At 36.7% G+C, this 17,739-nt stretch overlaps 1 protein-coding gene across 1 annotated transcript in view; it reads left to right on the top strand.

Annotated features, from left to right (window-relative positions):
- The first annotated feature begins 395 nt into the window (after positions 1-395).
- Positions 396-17,739, top strand: part of LOC105819743 — a 74,306-nt gene continuing 56,962 nt past the window's right edge. Inside the window, exon 1 of the mRNA XM_012656046.1 lies at positions 396-588. Coding sequence (XP_012511500.1) covers positions 525-588 — 64 coding nt within the window. The 5' untranslated portion in view covers positions 396-524. The remainder of the gene's footprint in view (positions 589-17,739) is intronic.

Genomic DNA, 17,739 nt, shown 5'->3' with positions numbered 1-17,739 from the left:
TGAGAACATGCATGTAACGCATTGTATCTGCTTGGCCACATAAAAGGTGAAATTTTTGTCTGTCTTTGCACTCTCATTAGTGGATTGCCTGTGACACCCATCCCAATCTGGTTCGATGCTTACAGAATACTATTTTTTTTTCTTTTCTACATTTGTGGAGATTTTCAGAGATGGCCAGGATATTTTATTTTTAATTTTTTCTCGACAATATCAATTTATTTGTGTCCCCTGCTTTTATTAGCCTCCCCCACCCTCACCTTCCCACCTGCTTTCAAAGGCAAATTTGATTGATAACTTGCCGCTTGCTCACCTGCTACTTTGCTTTGAAAACTGGGTGAGAAAGGGCAATCAGCCGGCGGCGAAGACCACGACTCCCAGCGCTCCCCGCGCTCGACTTCCTCTTCCGGTCTGGAGGCTGCTGAAACCGAAAGTGCTGTGCTTTGGGCGCAGTGCCGAGATTGATTCACCTTCACCTGTGCGGAGCCCCAACTGACCCCAATAGGAAGGCGGGTGACCAGTAAAACATGAACGGAGGAGTGGATTATATGGTCGCTGAGGAAGAGATCAATCTTACCAGAGGACCCTCGGGTATGTGCGAACGGGTCATATCTGAGAGTAAAGGACTTGCGGGTGTAATCGCGGATATTTCTTCTGCTGAGCCAGATTCACCTGGCCTTGGGGTAGGCAGGCCCCGACCTAGAGGCTTCCTGCAACGCTTTGGGGCACTTAGAATACATTGGCATCCATCGTTAGCCAGGTTCTGAGGAATCCTCTTCATAATGCAGTCGGATTACCACACATATTTATAGGCAGGAAGGGTTTCTTTCTACTAATGGTGCTAGAAAGCCTAGGAAAACAGCCTGCTTTAAAGCCAGCACACTGTGGACACCACACCCTTCCTTCCGTTGCCTGCTCTATCCCTGCTCCTATGAGGGACCGTTTAGTAAAAGCGGGAGCATAAACGGTGTGGAGTCTGAATGCATAGCCGTTTTCCTGGAGCTAAGATCCCTCCCTCTCTCTTTTTATTTCTGGGAAATTCATTTACAGCGTCAGCTAGAATGCTAAAGCAGGAAGAGACCTTAGAGATCTGTTACAAAAGTTCCCAACTTACAGAAGTTTTACCACAAAATTACCCAGAGCTTTTGTTTTTGCTTAAAAAAACAAAAACCAAAACATTAAAACGTTAATTCCTAAGTCCCGTCTCTAGGAATTTGGATTTAATACGGATTTTTTTTTTTTTTTTTTAATGAATGCCCCCTGAGATTCTGATATAACCAAATCCTCACTTAACCCCTGCTATCCTCTTCCTCCTTGACTGTCTTCGCTAGACTGGGCTCTTAACGTTACTACATACTGCCTACTTTGGACTTTGTTGCTTTTCCTTTACAGCTGTTTATTCTATCATTTAAGAGCTTTAGCTATGGAATTACGCTACCTATATCCAAATCTTATATCTAACCTCTTACTAGTTCTTTGATATTTATTGGCTGAATAATTTAACTGATGTAAGCCTTAGTTCATCATCTGTAAAATGGGCATGGTTATACAATACACTTCATAGTGATAAGAGAATGAAATGAGTTCATCTATGTAAAATATTTAGAACATTGCCTGACATATGGTAAGCAGTATGTGTTTGCTACTATTGTTATTGTTAATGGATGAATGGCTAGACTGACATAGTAAGTCTTGCTGAATTTTGTATTCCAAGAGTCTCTAGTAAATCAAATACTAGGAGCTCTATCTCTGAAATGTTTCTGAAATTTTTTCGCTCCTTTCTGTTCTCATTGCTACTATATAGAACGGTAGTAGCTTTTGTCATCTGCAACTTTGCAGTAGCTTAATCATCACTGATAGATTATTCTTTATAAAATATGGTTTTTAGAATTATCCATACTTACGTCTTCTGCTACAAAAAATTGAAAGTTGGTTTTACTTATGGGAGTATAACTCATTCTTAATCTTCATGGATTAATGTCATGCTCTCCATATTAGCTCCTAAACTTTGTCAAAGGCCTATTCAGAATGCCCAAGTTTTTTGAATTTATTTTTTCCTATTTTATATAAATTTTGCCTTCTCTCACCCTTAATATTGACTTTTGAGGCTAACATGGAAAGTTATTTTTAAGCCAAAATCTGTTTTTGTATACTTTTCATTCATTGATACTTGTTCTTTTCTTAGGGCCAATTGTAACAATGCTACTTCCTTTTCTGATTGCTCTGCAAGTTTTAAAGGCATCTAGCTGTTCTCCTAATCTGCCTTTTCCTTCTTTAGCCTAAATATCCTCAGTTATTATATTACCTCCTGTGATATTGTTTGAGGTTTGATTCTTCCCTCTTGCTTAAGAATTTAATGTACTTTGACATATTCCTTTTGCTGTGGCAACCACAGTATTTCCAGAATCTCCTTACTAGAACAGAACCCTGATACTGTCTTTCTTGTTATAAGCACTAAATATTTCTAAAATTCAGTATAATATCACTTCATCTTTGTTGTCATTTGCTTAACAGTGTAGCCTAATGTTCAACTCACCATTTTAGTATTTACTAAATACTAAAGCCTGTTGACCTTGCAGACTTAAAGTTTCTAGTATTAACATTTTTCCAAAACATTGGCATTAGGACAAGCTCCACAGGACTAATTAAAAGGAATATTATGTCTAGCTAATATATTTCACCCTAAAGTGCTTTAATTTCTGTGTTGTATTTGTATTTATTCAGAATGGAATGTCTTTATTCACTAAGTGGCTTCTTGAATTTTCCTAAGCATTTTCATGTCTTAGGTCTATAAGTCAATGAATTTACTGGGAAAGTAGAGCCACAAGTTTAGGATTGAATTTGGATAAAAACAGTCATTTCATATTTGGTTGGTTCATTTAACAAGGAAAGATTTCAAGCTCCTCCTCTTTATTACTCCCCAGAGCTGGTTTCCTGGTATGTGGTATTCTTGGTCTCTGAGTCTAATTCAGCTTTTCTTCATGGTATCATCATGAAGATACACAGGGAAAAGTCAATAGTCACCACTAGAAATTTCTACATAATTTTGGTAGTTCCATAGGAATCTTTCTTTCTGTAGAAGAAATATAAAAAGCCTCTAATTCTAAGTATGCATCTCTATTTGTCGGCAGCATTATCATTTTTTGCCTTTGTACAGGTTTCTATTCAGGGACCTGATAGTTTAATCAGATAACTGCCAGAATGTGTGTACTGTTGCCCTTTTGTTCCAGCCTTCTGTCAGGGACAAGAATCTTGGATATTTCCAGTGTTTGGGCCCATATTATAAGGCAAATGAATCTATTCTCTGTGATTCTGCTTACTACAGGGAAATAATGCAATCTTAGGAAAATTATGACAATAAAGTGAGGAGGCAAAAAGAAGCTTGACGTGTAGCTTGGCATCTCTCCTTCGTCTACTATTTCAACTGTGTAAGGAGAGGGTTGGGCTAGATGACTTCAGAGGTGTCTTCTACTTAGAAGAGTTCGTGATTCTTTGGCCCATTCCATGTTATTTTATGATTCCTCCTATTTTGGACTAACTAGTTGTCTTAGTCCATTTTGTGTTGCTATAAAGGATTACCTAAGGCTGGGTAATTTATAAAGAAAAGAAGTTTACGTAACTCATGGTTCTGCAGGCTGTACAAGAAAGATGGCATCAGCATCTGCTTCTGGTGAAGGCCTCAGGAAGCTTTTACTCATCGCAGAAGGCAACGGGGGAGCAGTCATGTCACATGGCTAGAGAGGAAGCAAGAGAGGAGAGAGTGCCCATGCTCTTTTAAACTAATCAAGCAAAAATTCACTCATTACTATGGGGAGGACACGAAGCCGTTCATGAGGGATCTGCACCTGTGACCCAAACACCTCTCACCAGGCCCCACCTCCAACATTGGGGATCAATTTCAACATAAGATTTGGAAAGGACAAATATCCAAACTATATCACTGAGTTAGCTGAAGAATTTCAAAGGCAGTGGTCAAAATCTCAAATGCCTTCGAGTGTTGAACAGTTCACCTTTTATCCTTTATGGAAAGCTGTTTCTTTTCTTTCTATGAGAGTCTAGCTTGCTTATAGTCTGTAAGGCTCTCACTTTTTTCTTTATCAAATTGAAAGTCTGTTAATGAGTCTTAAGACTCAGTTACTCTAAAAAAGTGTGACAGGACTCTAATAATAGCTTTTCTTCACTGTAGATGGTAGAGATTGGCTGTAAAGACAACCCTACTGTACATTGGGTATCATGAGTAGGATTCCTGTGTTCAGGCCTGAGGTCTCAATGGGTTTCAGTAAGTTCCTTCTCATATACCATCTTTAAAGAGGGAAGAGAATCTCTGTTTTCTTTTTGTAAAGGCTTTGCAGAGGATGATGGATTTATACAATATTTTAGCCATGAATAATTAAGGAAGTATTGTCTTTCTGGCAGTATGCTGGTTACTTTATGTAAATATCAACTCATTTAATCTTCACAGCAACCCTGAGTGGTAAGTGTTCAGTCCACATTATTAGAGGGAGAAATTATCTCAGAGAGGTTAAGGACTTGCTCCAGTTCGAATGCCAGTAAGTTTCAAAGGATTTTAACCCAGGTATCTTGATTCTACTATTCCATATACTACCTCGCACTATAGTAGTCATGCTTAAGAAGTTGATTGCCAGCCTTTTTCTAACCTTTATTTTGTTATGTCATGCCTCACTACCAGAAGGATTTGAGGCATCTTAAATGACTAACACAATTTACAGTGGAAAGTTTTTATAGTTTGCTGTTGATAGAGCTGAGTACATATCAAGGTGAGAACCTAAAAATAAGAAGCCCCATTAAGTCCAAGCATTTAAGCCTTTACCGTCTTGTTGTGTACTTTGGGCTTAACCCTAACTGAAACTGTTGCTAACAGTTTTCTGGTCTGTTCCTTCTTTCATGTATCAAAGATATCTGAAACTAAAGTGCTATATCCGTACCCTATCCTCTCTTTATTACACAAAGTCTAGCCCTTCATGGAATTTACAATCCAATGGAGACGTAATGTTCTCATATGAAAGCTAAATCTCAGAGCAAAGGTGCAGATGGTTAGGGAGTATGATGAGCATGTATGTAGTGGGAGGGCACAGAAGTTTGGAAGGGAGCATGGTAATCTGACCCTGTGCTGGAAAAGTTCAAGGAGTAGAGCCACTGCTAAGGACCCAAGTGGTCAGTTAAAAGAAGGTGGAGCTTAATGTTTGTCTTGTAGATGGCCAGGCTTTAGGCTAAGGGCCAGGGCCAGGGATGGGTAAAGCCTAAGCAGGAATAGAAGAAAATAAGCAAAGCATATTCTGAGGTCAGTGAGTAAACCACCCTGAATAGAAGGGAAGTTTCATTTATGAGATTCAAAGAGGTTGCTGAGGTAGGTAGAGGTTGGATTATGAAGAGTCTTCAGTGTTAATGTGGAAACTTAACCTTTCTCCAAGGTTCCATCTTGATTCCTTCCTCTTCCTATCCATTGATTAAGACTCAATTCAAGAGTTACCTCCTCCAGGAAGCCTTCCTTGCCCAGAATAGATGCTTCCTTATTATCAATATCATATACCATTTATAGATTGCCTATCATGTATCACTAAGCTAAGCACTTTACCTTAGCTCCTCTTTAAAAGGAACAGATGAAATGGTTATTGTTCCCGTTTTACAAATGAGAAAACCTTAACTTTTATATAGTGCAGCTTTATAAGTGGCAGATTTAAGATTTGGATCCTCTATGTGAGTTAAAAATCCAGGCTGGAAGCCACTATAGATAATTGTTTTTTCTATTTGCTTTCTCGCTTGTGTCTCCTCCTCCCTCTGCTTTACTCTGAGCTCCTCTGATTCAAAGAATATATATTTCATTTCTTATTTTCCTAATACTTTGTTTAATGTATGACAAAGTGGTCAGTAAATGTTCATGAAATGACTGGGCAAACTGATGGATATCAGAATAATATAATGGAATGTTTTTAAATAAAGAGAACTAGTAATATGGTCTGTTTCAGCATCAAAAAGTCATAAACAAGGTTTCTCAGTAAATGCAATTTGAGAAAGAGAGAATAAGGTTAGATATAATGTGTTATGTTGGATAGGAAACTGGCTAAAATACCAGAAATGAGAAGGAATAGATGGAAAACCCATGGTAAAGTCTCTTAAAGATTGCTTCAAGGATCAGTCTGAAGATCTTTTCAAAACAATACTTAAGAATAACTGTAAACTAATATATCTAGTAATTACTTTGGGGAAATAGAAAGGCAAGCTAATGTTCAACTATAGAAACATTTCGTGAAGCCATGTGACTAGGGAGAAAAGTAGCCAGTGACTATATTTGAATAAATGCAAAATTATTTATTGAGGAGAAATATCCAAAATATACTTAGATAAAATCACAACTGTTGGTTTCAGAAGACTCAATGTAAAACTGTTTTTTAAAAATTATTTAGAGTTTTCTATGTGCCTACACTATGATTAGGAATCATGGATACTAGAATAAATAATAAGAAATTATTCCTATTTTTAAGAATTTTACAGTTCAATAGGAGGGTAATTATGATAGGCATGTGCTAAGTACCCTCTAAAGGTAGCATAAGCAAAGAGCTATGGACCTTCATAAGACATATTCCATTTCACATAGATTCAGGCTCAGTGGACCATTATAGACAAAAGACCCAACAAACTATTAAATGCCTTTAGGAAATGTTTTGAAAACAAATTAGATAATGTCATTCTCCTCTTATACAAAACTACAGGATATTCCTGTGTCAAACCAAATAAATGACTGAGGCAAAAATTGCAATCAGTAGAGGTTTTTTAAGCCAAGATTTTGAGCATGCACCTGGGAAAACACAAACCATGGACAAGTGTTACTGAAAATTTACCACTTGTCCCTGAGACTGCATCAGAAGAATGAGGACAAGTGATTTGAGGAAAAGGAAAGAGAAGTTTCCTAATTTGCCAGCAAATAAAGAATATGGCAGACTTGGATCTTAAAGTACCATAGTCCTCTCTATAAGCAGAAATACAGAGATTTTAAAAGGAGTTTTCAGCTTGGGGCTATTTCTGTTTAACTATGGGGTCCTGATCGACCTCATCTGTGGTGAAAACAATCTCATGACCTCCACCTAGATAACTCCATTGAGCTATCTCCTGTGGTACAAAAAACAAAGGATATTCCCCTGCCCCTGGCATTGGGCAGGGATGCAGGTTTTAATTCCCAAAAGAGTGGGAGGGGGGCAGTGATATGAAAGAGACAACTCTTAAAACATTTTACTGTTTTCAGGCGTTCCCTGTGTTACATATTCTCCACTGTCAATTTTATCCTTCCATATCTTTGGGAGGAGGGACAATGTAGTCATTGAGCTACTTCCTACTGAATTGGGGTGATGTTTTAGATGGAAGATTTATACTTATGTATGCCATTTCAAAGCTTTGGCAGTAGATTTACGAAAATAAAGAATACAACAGGGCATAAGGGCATAAGCCCTTATGAAAAAGGGCATAAGCAACAGCTGCAACTGTGAATATTGACAAGGTGAAATGGAGGAGGATACCTGGTAAGAGATTTTACCCCGCTTGGTATCTAAGACACCAGTAGGATTGTGGATCCTTACTGTCACCTAGCACACAATGTCTGATACAGGGCCAGGTAAGAAAGAAACATGGGAACTCTGAGTGCGGAGTTATTAGTTGCACCCTGTAGGTGAACCAAGAGACTGGCTTCTGCAAATTCAGAAGTCATATACAGGAATATTTGTACCAAACAAGGTTTAGGATGACAAACCCAGCAGCAAGACAGATCAGCAGAAGAGGCAATAGCCCAGGGAAATCTTCACTAAGGAGTTGTCTCTCTATCCTATAGACAAAACAACCAAAGAAAGGTTAGCGAAAATATCAACATTTTCATTTTTCCTTCTTCTTAAACAGATACTTTAGATTGCCTAAAGGCAGGGAGCTTGGGTCCTCTTCTTCTGTGGGACACCTCTTTACTCTGGTATGATGGACCCAAGGTTTTACTCCTGACAATTTCAACGTGGTATGAGTTGTTAGAGGCACCTGATAGGGTCCCTTCCACTTCTCTGCCAGTGGTTATTCGGGTCCTTGTTCTTTCCAAGCTTTAAGCACCACCTGGTCTCATGGTTTGAAGGGATGGAGGGGTGCTTCCAACTGGGGCAGGGACCTGAAAGAGGCAAACTCATGTATAATGGTTAGCATCTGACCCACTCATTTGACATATTGCTTTACTCTGCTTTCCTTACTTACATTACCATACTTACTTCGAGGTGCATGGACACCACTGTGGAATAGCCAATCATGGTGATACTTTGTGAAATGCCTAGGGCTCCATAGATGCTCAGACAGATTTAGTATGCTCCTGGGTCCTCCTGACAATGGGGCGATTGGTCCAGAGACTGGCCAGTAATTAGAAGCCAGGGTGGCAACATGGTTACACAATAAGAGTAAGATGCTTAGGAAGGAGATGAACAGTTTGATGGCCTTCATGTAGTCCCAGGATACAGACAGCTTGACTTTCCCTGTCTGAGTCTCATAGTTTCTGAGGAAGTTTGTTGTCAGTCTTACTCTTTTGTACATTGTGTCCTTTTTTCCTCTAGCTACTTTTAAACTTTTCTCTTTATACCTGGTTTTGAGCAATGTGATTGTGATATGCCATGCCGTTGTTTTTTTTGTATTTATACTGCTTGGAGTTTGTTGAGCTTTTTGGATCTATTTGTTTATAGTTTTCATCAAATGTGAACCAGTTGTTTTTTTAGATGGTTTTTTCTGACTCCTGTTTTTCTCTCCTTCTGGAACTCTAGAAACATATATTAATATATTAACCCACTTGCTGTTATCCCACATGTTACTGTGATCTCCACCCCTCTCCCCAGGCCTTTTTTAAATCTAATTCATTTTGGATTGATTCTATTGCTGAGTTTTGAAGTTTACTGATCTCTTCTTCTGTGGTGTCAAATCTATTGTGTTAATCAAATAAAGTGCATTTTTTTCTTTCAGATATTATATTTTTCAAACCTTTAAGTTCTGTTTTTAAAAAATATTTTGTGTTTTCATTATGTTTGTCTTCCTTGAATTACTTACACATAATTTTAATAGCCTTTTAAACATCCTTGTCTGCTATTTTCATGCTCTCTTATTTCTGGCTCTGTTTTTGTTGACTGGTTTTTCTCTTGATTTTGGGTATTTTTCTTGCTTAGAACGCTAGCAGTTGTTAATTAGATTCTGGATATTATGAATGTTACATTATTGATTGTCTGCAATTTTTTTTTTTCCCATTAAATGTTGAACATTGTTTCAGCAGGCAGCTAAATAACTTGCAGGTCAGTTTGACTTCTTTAAGGCCCATTTTAAGCTTTTCTAGGATGGTTCTAAAGTACTATTCACCCTACAAATGAGGTATGATTTAAGTGGATCTCCACTGAATTGCTAAGTAAATCACTGAGTATTTCTATCTTGGCCGGTCGGAACTTGTTTTCTCTGCCTCGTGTGAACTCTGAAAATTATTTGGTTTAGAATTTCCTAGTTGTTGCTTGTCTAGCTTTGTGGAGTTTCCTCTACATCTGAATGGCCTAGTACTCAGTAAAGACCCATGGAGATATCTGAAGCTCTTTTTTTTTTTTTCCTATCTTACTTCCTCTTTTCCAGAACTCTGTCCTGCAATTTCCAGCAAACTAACCTTCCCTAAATTCTGATCTCCATTTCATCAGCTCAGTGAGGCTGTCAGGCTCTGCTTGGTTCCTCCTCTCTGGCTATGATCCAGAAATTACCTCCACTCAGAAAGTTAGAGTGCTTATAGAGCTACATTATTTATTTCCCTTTTATTAGATATTTTAGTCCTGCACTGCCTTAGCCTGGAAATATTTATTCTATATATCTGGTTTAGTTTTCTTGGTTTGTTTTATGGTGAGAGGTTAAGTCCTATCCTTGTTCATTCATTATGGTTGTCACACATAAATGTTTAGATATATCTTGTATCTTGTTATTTTATATCATCCCACAGATACCTGAGGCTCTATTCTGTTTCTATTTGTTTTCCAAATTTGTATTTTTCTACTGATCTGCCTTCAGGTTCTCTGACCTTTTTTCTGTGCTCTCCAATCTGCTGTTAAGCCTATCCAATGAATGTTGTATTTCCGTTATTGTAGTTTTCAGTAAGTCTTGTACCTCCTTGGATAAATTTATTCCTAAGTGTTTTATTCTTATTGATGCTACAGTAAATGAAAGTGCCTTCTTCCTTTTCTAATTATTCATTGCTAGTGTATATAGAAATACCTCTGAATTTTGTGTGTTGATCTTACATCTTCAAATTTTCTTAATTTGTTCATTAGCTCTTGGAGATTTTTTAGGATGTTCTATGTATAAGACCACAACACCTGAGAAAAGAGGGAGTTTTACATCTTCCTTCCCAGTTTGGTTACCATTTATTTCACTTTTTTTCCCCTCTAATGTCTAAAACTTCTAGTAGAATGTTGATAGAATAGCAAAAGCATGCGTTCTTGTCTTATTCCTGCTTTTAGGAGGTAAGTTTTCAGTCTTTCACTATTGTGTATGATGTTAGCAGTAGGTTTTTCATAAATGCCCTTTATCATATTGAGGAAGTTCCCTTCTATTACTAGTCTGTTAAAGGTCATTTTTTTATTTTTAAAATCACGAGCAGGTGTTGGATTTTGTGAAATGCTTTTTTTGCATTGAGATGATCATGGTTCTTTTTTCCTTCCTTCTTTTAATGTGCTTTTACTTTGATTGATTTTCTTATGTTGAACTACCTTTGCATTCCTGGGATAAGTCCCACTTGGTCATGATGTGTAAATAACCCTTTTAATGTGCTGTTGAATTCTGTTTGCTAGTATTTTATTGAGAATTTTTATATCAATATTGATAAGGAATATTGGTCTGTAGGTTTGTGTGTGTGTGTGTATGTAGTGTCTTTGGCCTTCATATCAAAGTAATGCTAATCTTATAGAATGAATTAGGAACCGTTTCTGACTTTTCTATTTTTGGAAAAGTTTGACAAGGATTGCTGTTCTTTTTTTAAAAAATGTTTGGTAGAATTCACCAAATGAAGCCATCTGGTCTAGGGCTTTACTTTGTTAGGAGGTTTTTGGTTACTGATTCAAAAATCTTTGTTACAGGTCTGTGTAGTTTTCTGTTAATTGATAAGTCATTTTGATAGCTTGTATATGTTAAGGATTTTGTCCATTTCACATGGGTTATTTAATTTGTTGATGTACAGTTCATGTAGTATTCTCTTATAATCCTTTTTCTCTCTATAGTATTGGTAATATAGTCCCACCTTCATTTTTTATTTTGGTAATTTCAGTCTTCTCTCTTTTTTCTTAGTAGATAAAGGTTCATAAGTTTTGTTGATCCTTTAAAAGAACCAAGTTTGGTTTTACTGATTGTATTGTTTTTCTAGACTTTATATTGTTTATCTCTGCTCTGATATTTATTATTTCCTTTCTTTGTGAGTTTACTTTGCTCTTCTTTTTCTAATTCTAGTATTACTATAATTTTAGTTTGTAAATTCACTTTTTATTTTCTATAGGATTTAAAGCACAAATACACAAAAAATAATTATAAATCTATGTTATCAGGCAAATGGTATATGAGCATATAATTTCTGACATCAATAACATAAAGCGGGAATGGAATTGTATAGGAATAGAGTTTTTGTATGTAATTGAAGTTAAGTTGGTGTCAATTCAAATTAGATTGTTATCTGTTTTGGATTTTATATGTAATCCCCATGGTAATCATCAAGAAAATATCCGTAGAATATACACAAAAGGAAATGAGAAGAGTGTCAAAAAGTGTCATTACTGAAATAGCAATTAGACCAGGCGTGGTGGCTCACGCCTGTAATCCTAGCCCTCTGGGAGGCTGAGGCAGGAGGATCGCTCAAGGTCAGGAGTTCAAGACCAGCCTGAGCAAGAGTGAGACCCTCATCTCTACTAAAAATGAAAGAAATTAGCTGGACAAGTAAAAATATGTGGAAAAAATTAGCCAGGCATGGTGGCGCATGCCTGTAGTACCAGCTACGCGGGAGGCTGAGGCAGAAGGATTGTTCGAGCCCAGGAGTTTGAGGTTGCTGTGAGTTAGCCTGCCGCCACGGCACTCTAGCCCAGGCAACAGAGCGAGACTGTCTCAAAAAAAAAACAAACAAAAAAAAGCAATTAAAGACAAAAGAAAGCGGTAATGGATGAAATGAAGAACTAAAAATAACACTGTGAGACATACAAAAAATAAGAGCTAAATAACAGAAGTAAGTCCTTCCTTAGTAATTACTTTAAGTGTAAGTAGATTAAACTCTCCAATCAAAGGTAGATATTGGCAGAATGGTTTTAAAAAATGGTCCCACAATATGCTGTTTATAGCAGACTCACTTTAGAACTAAAGACACAAGTAGGTTGAAGTGAAAGAATGGAAAAAGATATTCCATGGAAACAGTAACCAAAAGAGAGCTGGGGTAGCTGTACTAAATATACAAAATAAACTTAAGGTAGAAACCATCACAGGAAACAAAGAGGAACATTATATATTGATTTTTTTTAAAAAATCAACTCATTAGGAAGATATAACATTTCTAAACATATATGCACCAAACAGCAGGGCCCCCAAATATTTAAAGAATCGAAGGAAGAAATAATAGTTAGACTTCATTTTCAGTAATGAATAAGACAACCAACAGAAGATCCATAAGGAAGTAGACGATTTGAACACTATAAACAAATTAGACCCAACAGATGTATACAAAACACATCACCAAATAACGACAGGATGTACATTTCACAACATGTGGTGTTGGGAAAACTGGATATCCATATACAGAAGAATGAAGTTGGATTCTTGCCTTATACTATACACAAAAATTAACTAAAAATTCATTAAATACCTAAATTCAAGAGGTAAAACTCTAAAACTCTTAGAAGAAAAGGTAGGAAAAAGGTTCATGACATTGGATTTGGCTATGATTTCTTGGATGTGACAGCAAAAACACAGGCAACAAAAAGAATAAACTAGGTTTCATTAAAATTAAACATTTTTGTGCGTTAAGGGACGCTGAGGAGAGTTAAAGATAACCAATAGAAGGGGAGAGGATATTTGCAAATTTATGTCTGATAATAAGTTAATATCCAGAATATATAAAGAACTCTTACCACTCAACAACAGCAACAACGACAGCAAAAAACAAGTCAAAAATTAGCAAAGGACTTGAATAGACATTTCTCCAAAGAAGGTGGTACAAATGGCCAATAAGCACATGAAAACATAGTCATTAGGGAAATACAAATCAAGACCACAATGAGTTAACACTTACTATCCATTAAGATGACTATTATAAAAATAAATGACAAGTGTTGGGGAAGGTGTGGAGAAATTGGAACCCTGTGCATTGCTTGTGAGAATGCAAAATCGTGCAGCCCCTGTGGAAAACAGTTTGGCAATTTCTCACTTTGTTAACATAGAATTACCGTGTGATCCAGCAATTCCACTCCTAGATGTATACCCAAAAGAATTGAAAGAAGGAAATCAAACAGATACTTGTACACTGATGTTTATAGCAGCATTATTCATATTAGCCAAAATGTGGAAACAACACAAATGTCCACTGACAGATGAATGGATAAACAAAATGTGGTATATACGTACAATGGACTATTACTCAGCCTTAAGGAATGAAATTCTGATATATGCTACAACATAAATGAACCTTGAAGACATGCCAAGACACAAAAGAACAAATATTGTATGATTCTACTTATATGAGGTACCTAGAATAGACAAATTCATATAGACAGAAAGAGTACTAGAAGTTATTAGGGGTTGGGGGCAGGAGAGAATGAAGAGTTATTGTTTAGTGAGTAGAGAGTTTTTATTTGGTGAAGAAGTTCTGAAAATAGACAGTGATGATGGTTACACAACATTAAGAATGTACTTGATGCCACTGAATTACGCATTTAAAAATGGGTGAAATGGTAAATTTTGTGTTAAATATATTTTACCACAATACAGATAGACAGGAAGTTGTGTGTCCAGTAGAATTTGATCAATGTCTGGGGGGAAATTAGTGGGATTGATCTTGGGATAGAAAAAGCCTCCAGATAATTAAAGGGAAAGTGGGGTCTATATAACTCAACAAGTGGCTGTAATCCTTGGTGTTAATGGTCTATTTCATTTTCTTTTAATTATGTTCAGAATTATTATTTCCAGAATAACAGGTTAAACACTGGTCTTTTACTTTATAACTTTTAGATTTTATAGACAAGAATTTGGATGAAATGAAAGGTTTTCTTTATCTAATCTGAAGGTAAGCAATAGGGATCCTGACTACAGTAATAGAACTCCAGAGTGATGAATTCTTCCTTTGGAATATAGTACTCTTGGGGACTGTTCTACAGCCATTGTCTCAACATTGCTTATTCACAGCCAGCCCAAAGACCAGTTGGCTCCCAAGATAACCAGCAATGTTTAGAAGATTTTTTTTTCTAAAACAGTTCATTTTCTGCAAAGATGCAGTATACCAAAATGGTTAAAAACTCAAGCTTTGGAATCAAACAGCCTGACTTAGAGTCTTGGCTTTGCAAAGAGCTAACCATGTGACCTTTTTGTAAAGTTGCTTAATCTCTCCATGCCTCACTTTTTAAATTCATCTGTGAAAAGCGAGTAATACTTCATGTTTGTTAAAAAGATTAAATGAGAAAATGTATGTAAAGTGCATAGCATATTACTTGGTACATATTAAGTACTCAATAAATATTAGCTGTTGCAGCTGCTATTGCTCTTACTCACAACATGCTCAGGGTACAGAACTGTAGTCAGGAGTCCAAAAGGTATTTCTTGTTTAACTTCCAAGGCTCTTCTGCTAGGACACTTTTCTTTCCCAATCTGATAGTGGTGTCATTCTTATGCCACCTTTACTTTTTTGCATTTAGATTGGTTATCTAAACTAGATATGAAGCAACCCACTTTAATCTTGCTGTGTTTTAAAAATTTATTGGGACCTTATAACCAGAGTTTACTAAGCAATACTTTTTCATTCACTCACTTTTTTAAAAAGTTACGTCGAGTCCCAGTGTTTTTTCTTTCTCCCTTTCTCCTTAACCCTTTTTGGACCTTAGATGCTGAAAGCTAAATTAATTATACTCTTTAGCTCCAAAGCACACTGCTATCACACTACCTTCTTCTCTAGTTCTATTTTTGCCCTTCATACCTAAACCCTAACCAGTATCCTTCCCCCAACAAGTACCCACTCTAATGTGTCTTTACATGTTCTTAAATATGCACACATTTTTGTATATAGATAATATTGTTTTGTGCATATGTGCTTTTATTTATAGGAAGTGTTGTGCTATGCATATCAACATTACATTTTAAAACCTGTCTTTGTAACTTTATATGTGATTATTAAATGCTTATAACTTTTAACTATATGTTAATCTATTCCCTGAAGGACGGACACCTAAATTACCATCGACTCCATACTACCACGGACACCTAAATTACCATCGACTCCATACTACCACAAAATATGCTACAGTGAACATATTCTTGCATTACCCTTTATAGATGGGATAATCACATTTGTCCAAATGGGATGCTTTTGAAATTGAAGAGGGACTCTTTTAACTATACTGGGGCAACAGGTATATACCAAGACTGTCAGACAAACCAGGATGTGTGGTTACTCTACTTATGACGGGTTTTTCTGGGATGCAGCTGATAATTAGCAGATATGTACTGAATAGCTTTTCCCCTTCTCGTTGTTTCCAGATGGCGTCTATTCCAATGGGTTGGTGCATGTTGGATGACTATTACAGATTTTAAATGTCACCCTTGCTAGAAACTATTCATGAGGGAGATTTCTAGGTCACAGATTATAGATATACTTAATTTCAATAAGTTTGAGTTCTAATCAGTCTTTTCCTCTTTGTGGATAAATGGACTTTTTTAATCTGTCTTCCCATCACTCAGGAGGTTTTGCATATGTACTGTGTATTTATTCATCCTTTCTCCATCAGATTTTCTAGTTTGGGTCTACAGCAGCCACGAGTTTCTTGACAACTACACCTAGTCCCTTACCCCAATATAGCAATCACTATGTAGTTTATAAAGAATTTTTTAAAATTTTATGTTGTTGGCCCCTAAAAATTACCCTTTGAAGTAGAAAGGGCAGAATTTGTAATCCTTATTTTACAGAAAAGGAAGCTGAGAATCAGAGGTAAACTGACTTGCTCCGTCCACATATCTGGTAAGTTATGGAGTTGAACTTGGAACCAGGTCTTATTTTGATTTGCTTCTGTAATATCTAAAAGGGACAGGGAAAAGGGTAAACTTCGGTTTGTGGTTAAAGTAGGGACTGTCTCTTCCTCAGAACATAACATCATGTCTGACACATAGTAAATGATCAGTAATTTTTAGTGAACAAATGAACTGGGGACTATGTAGGTATCTGTAGGGCCCAGCTTTGAATTGGTGTTGCCACTAATCAGTGCTGTGGTGACTCCCCTTCCCTGGAGCAATGCTTTGAATTATAGATAAGCAAAATTCTGTAAATATGCCGGCTGAACAAAGGGCTTCAGGTCAATCCAGGAGTTCTCATGTTAAGTGTTTTGGTTCATTTACAACAGAAGTAGCAATGGGTTATAAATGTACCTATGTAATGTAACTTTACAGGGGTAAGTAGTAGACTGCACTGGTTTGTTCATGGTAAATCTCAGTAAGATTTCTTCCACTATGCTTTTTTAAGACACTGTTCTGTAGCCTTAAATAACCGGTAGCAAAGCCCCTCCTCTTGCTAACTTCTCTGTTGCATTCAGCTGCTTAACACTTGCTTCCCATTCCCAGGATCCCCAGAGACAGCTACAGTGTTTGGTGAGAGAGTCCAGTGATAGTGAGGATGGATTTCATTGGAAGATTTTTCTCCACTTGATCTTATCCAAAAGGTCAAGAAGTGATGAAAGATTTTCTCTAAATAGTTTTTTCCAGCATTGGGAGAGCTTGGTTGGCCTCAGCCCCCTTGCTCAAACCTCACCGTTTTGAAGTCATTTCAAAGCCTTGCATAATCTTGTTCTACCTACCTTTCTATCTCATCTCAAATTCCAGTCCTCTCTCCGAAACTTTCCACCTTTTATGAGACAAATTAAGGGTGCTCTAAGAAAACCATTTAGTAATTGAAAGCTCCTATTTTTCATACCCTACCCTTCAAGGAAGTTAAAATTGTCATCTTTCAGAAGTAGCACTTTCTATCATGCATCTTATATACTTTTTATTCTGTAGCTGCAGGAGACTCCATGCACAGTGTGTGGCATTTAAATTAGATGCTTCTTGCTGCTGCTTTCTTTGGTCATGTTTTTTTTTAAATCACAGTTGATTTACTATCGCTTATGTTAATACTATGAGTTTCACATGTAAGCTTTCCTCCCACCAATGGGAAGAACTTTTTAGAAAACCCATATATGTTTCTTTAAGTATCTGTGATTATGGCTTATTCCTTCCAATTGCACCACCAAATTTTTGTTTTTTAATTGTCTCCAAACTATCTCCTTTCTCTTTGGACTGTGGCCCTGAATTCTACCATTAGCTGACATTCAGAAAGCCCTAGGGAAGTTCAAATTTCTTTTTCTTTTCTTTTCTTTTCTTTTCTTTTTTTTAATGCATAAGTAACCATAACAATGGTTTCTGTAAAGTGAAATTCTTTCCACAGCTTAGTCGTTGGTCCATGGAAATAGCACTTTGGTAGTCAGCTTG

Source organism: Propithecus coquereli, unplaced genomic scaffold (genome assembly GCF_000956105.1).
Source record: "Propithecus coquereli isolate 6110/MARCELLA unplaced genomic scaffold, Pcoq_1.0 Scaffold5, whole genome shotgun sequence".
NCBI classification, from domain to species: Eukaryota; Metazoa; Chordata; class Mammalia; order Primates; family Indriidae; genus Propithecus; species Propithecus coquereli.
Note: the sequence above shows the minus strand (reverse complement) of the source record. Positions and strands in the feature narration are given on the sequence as shown.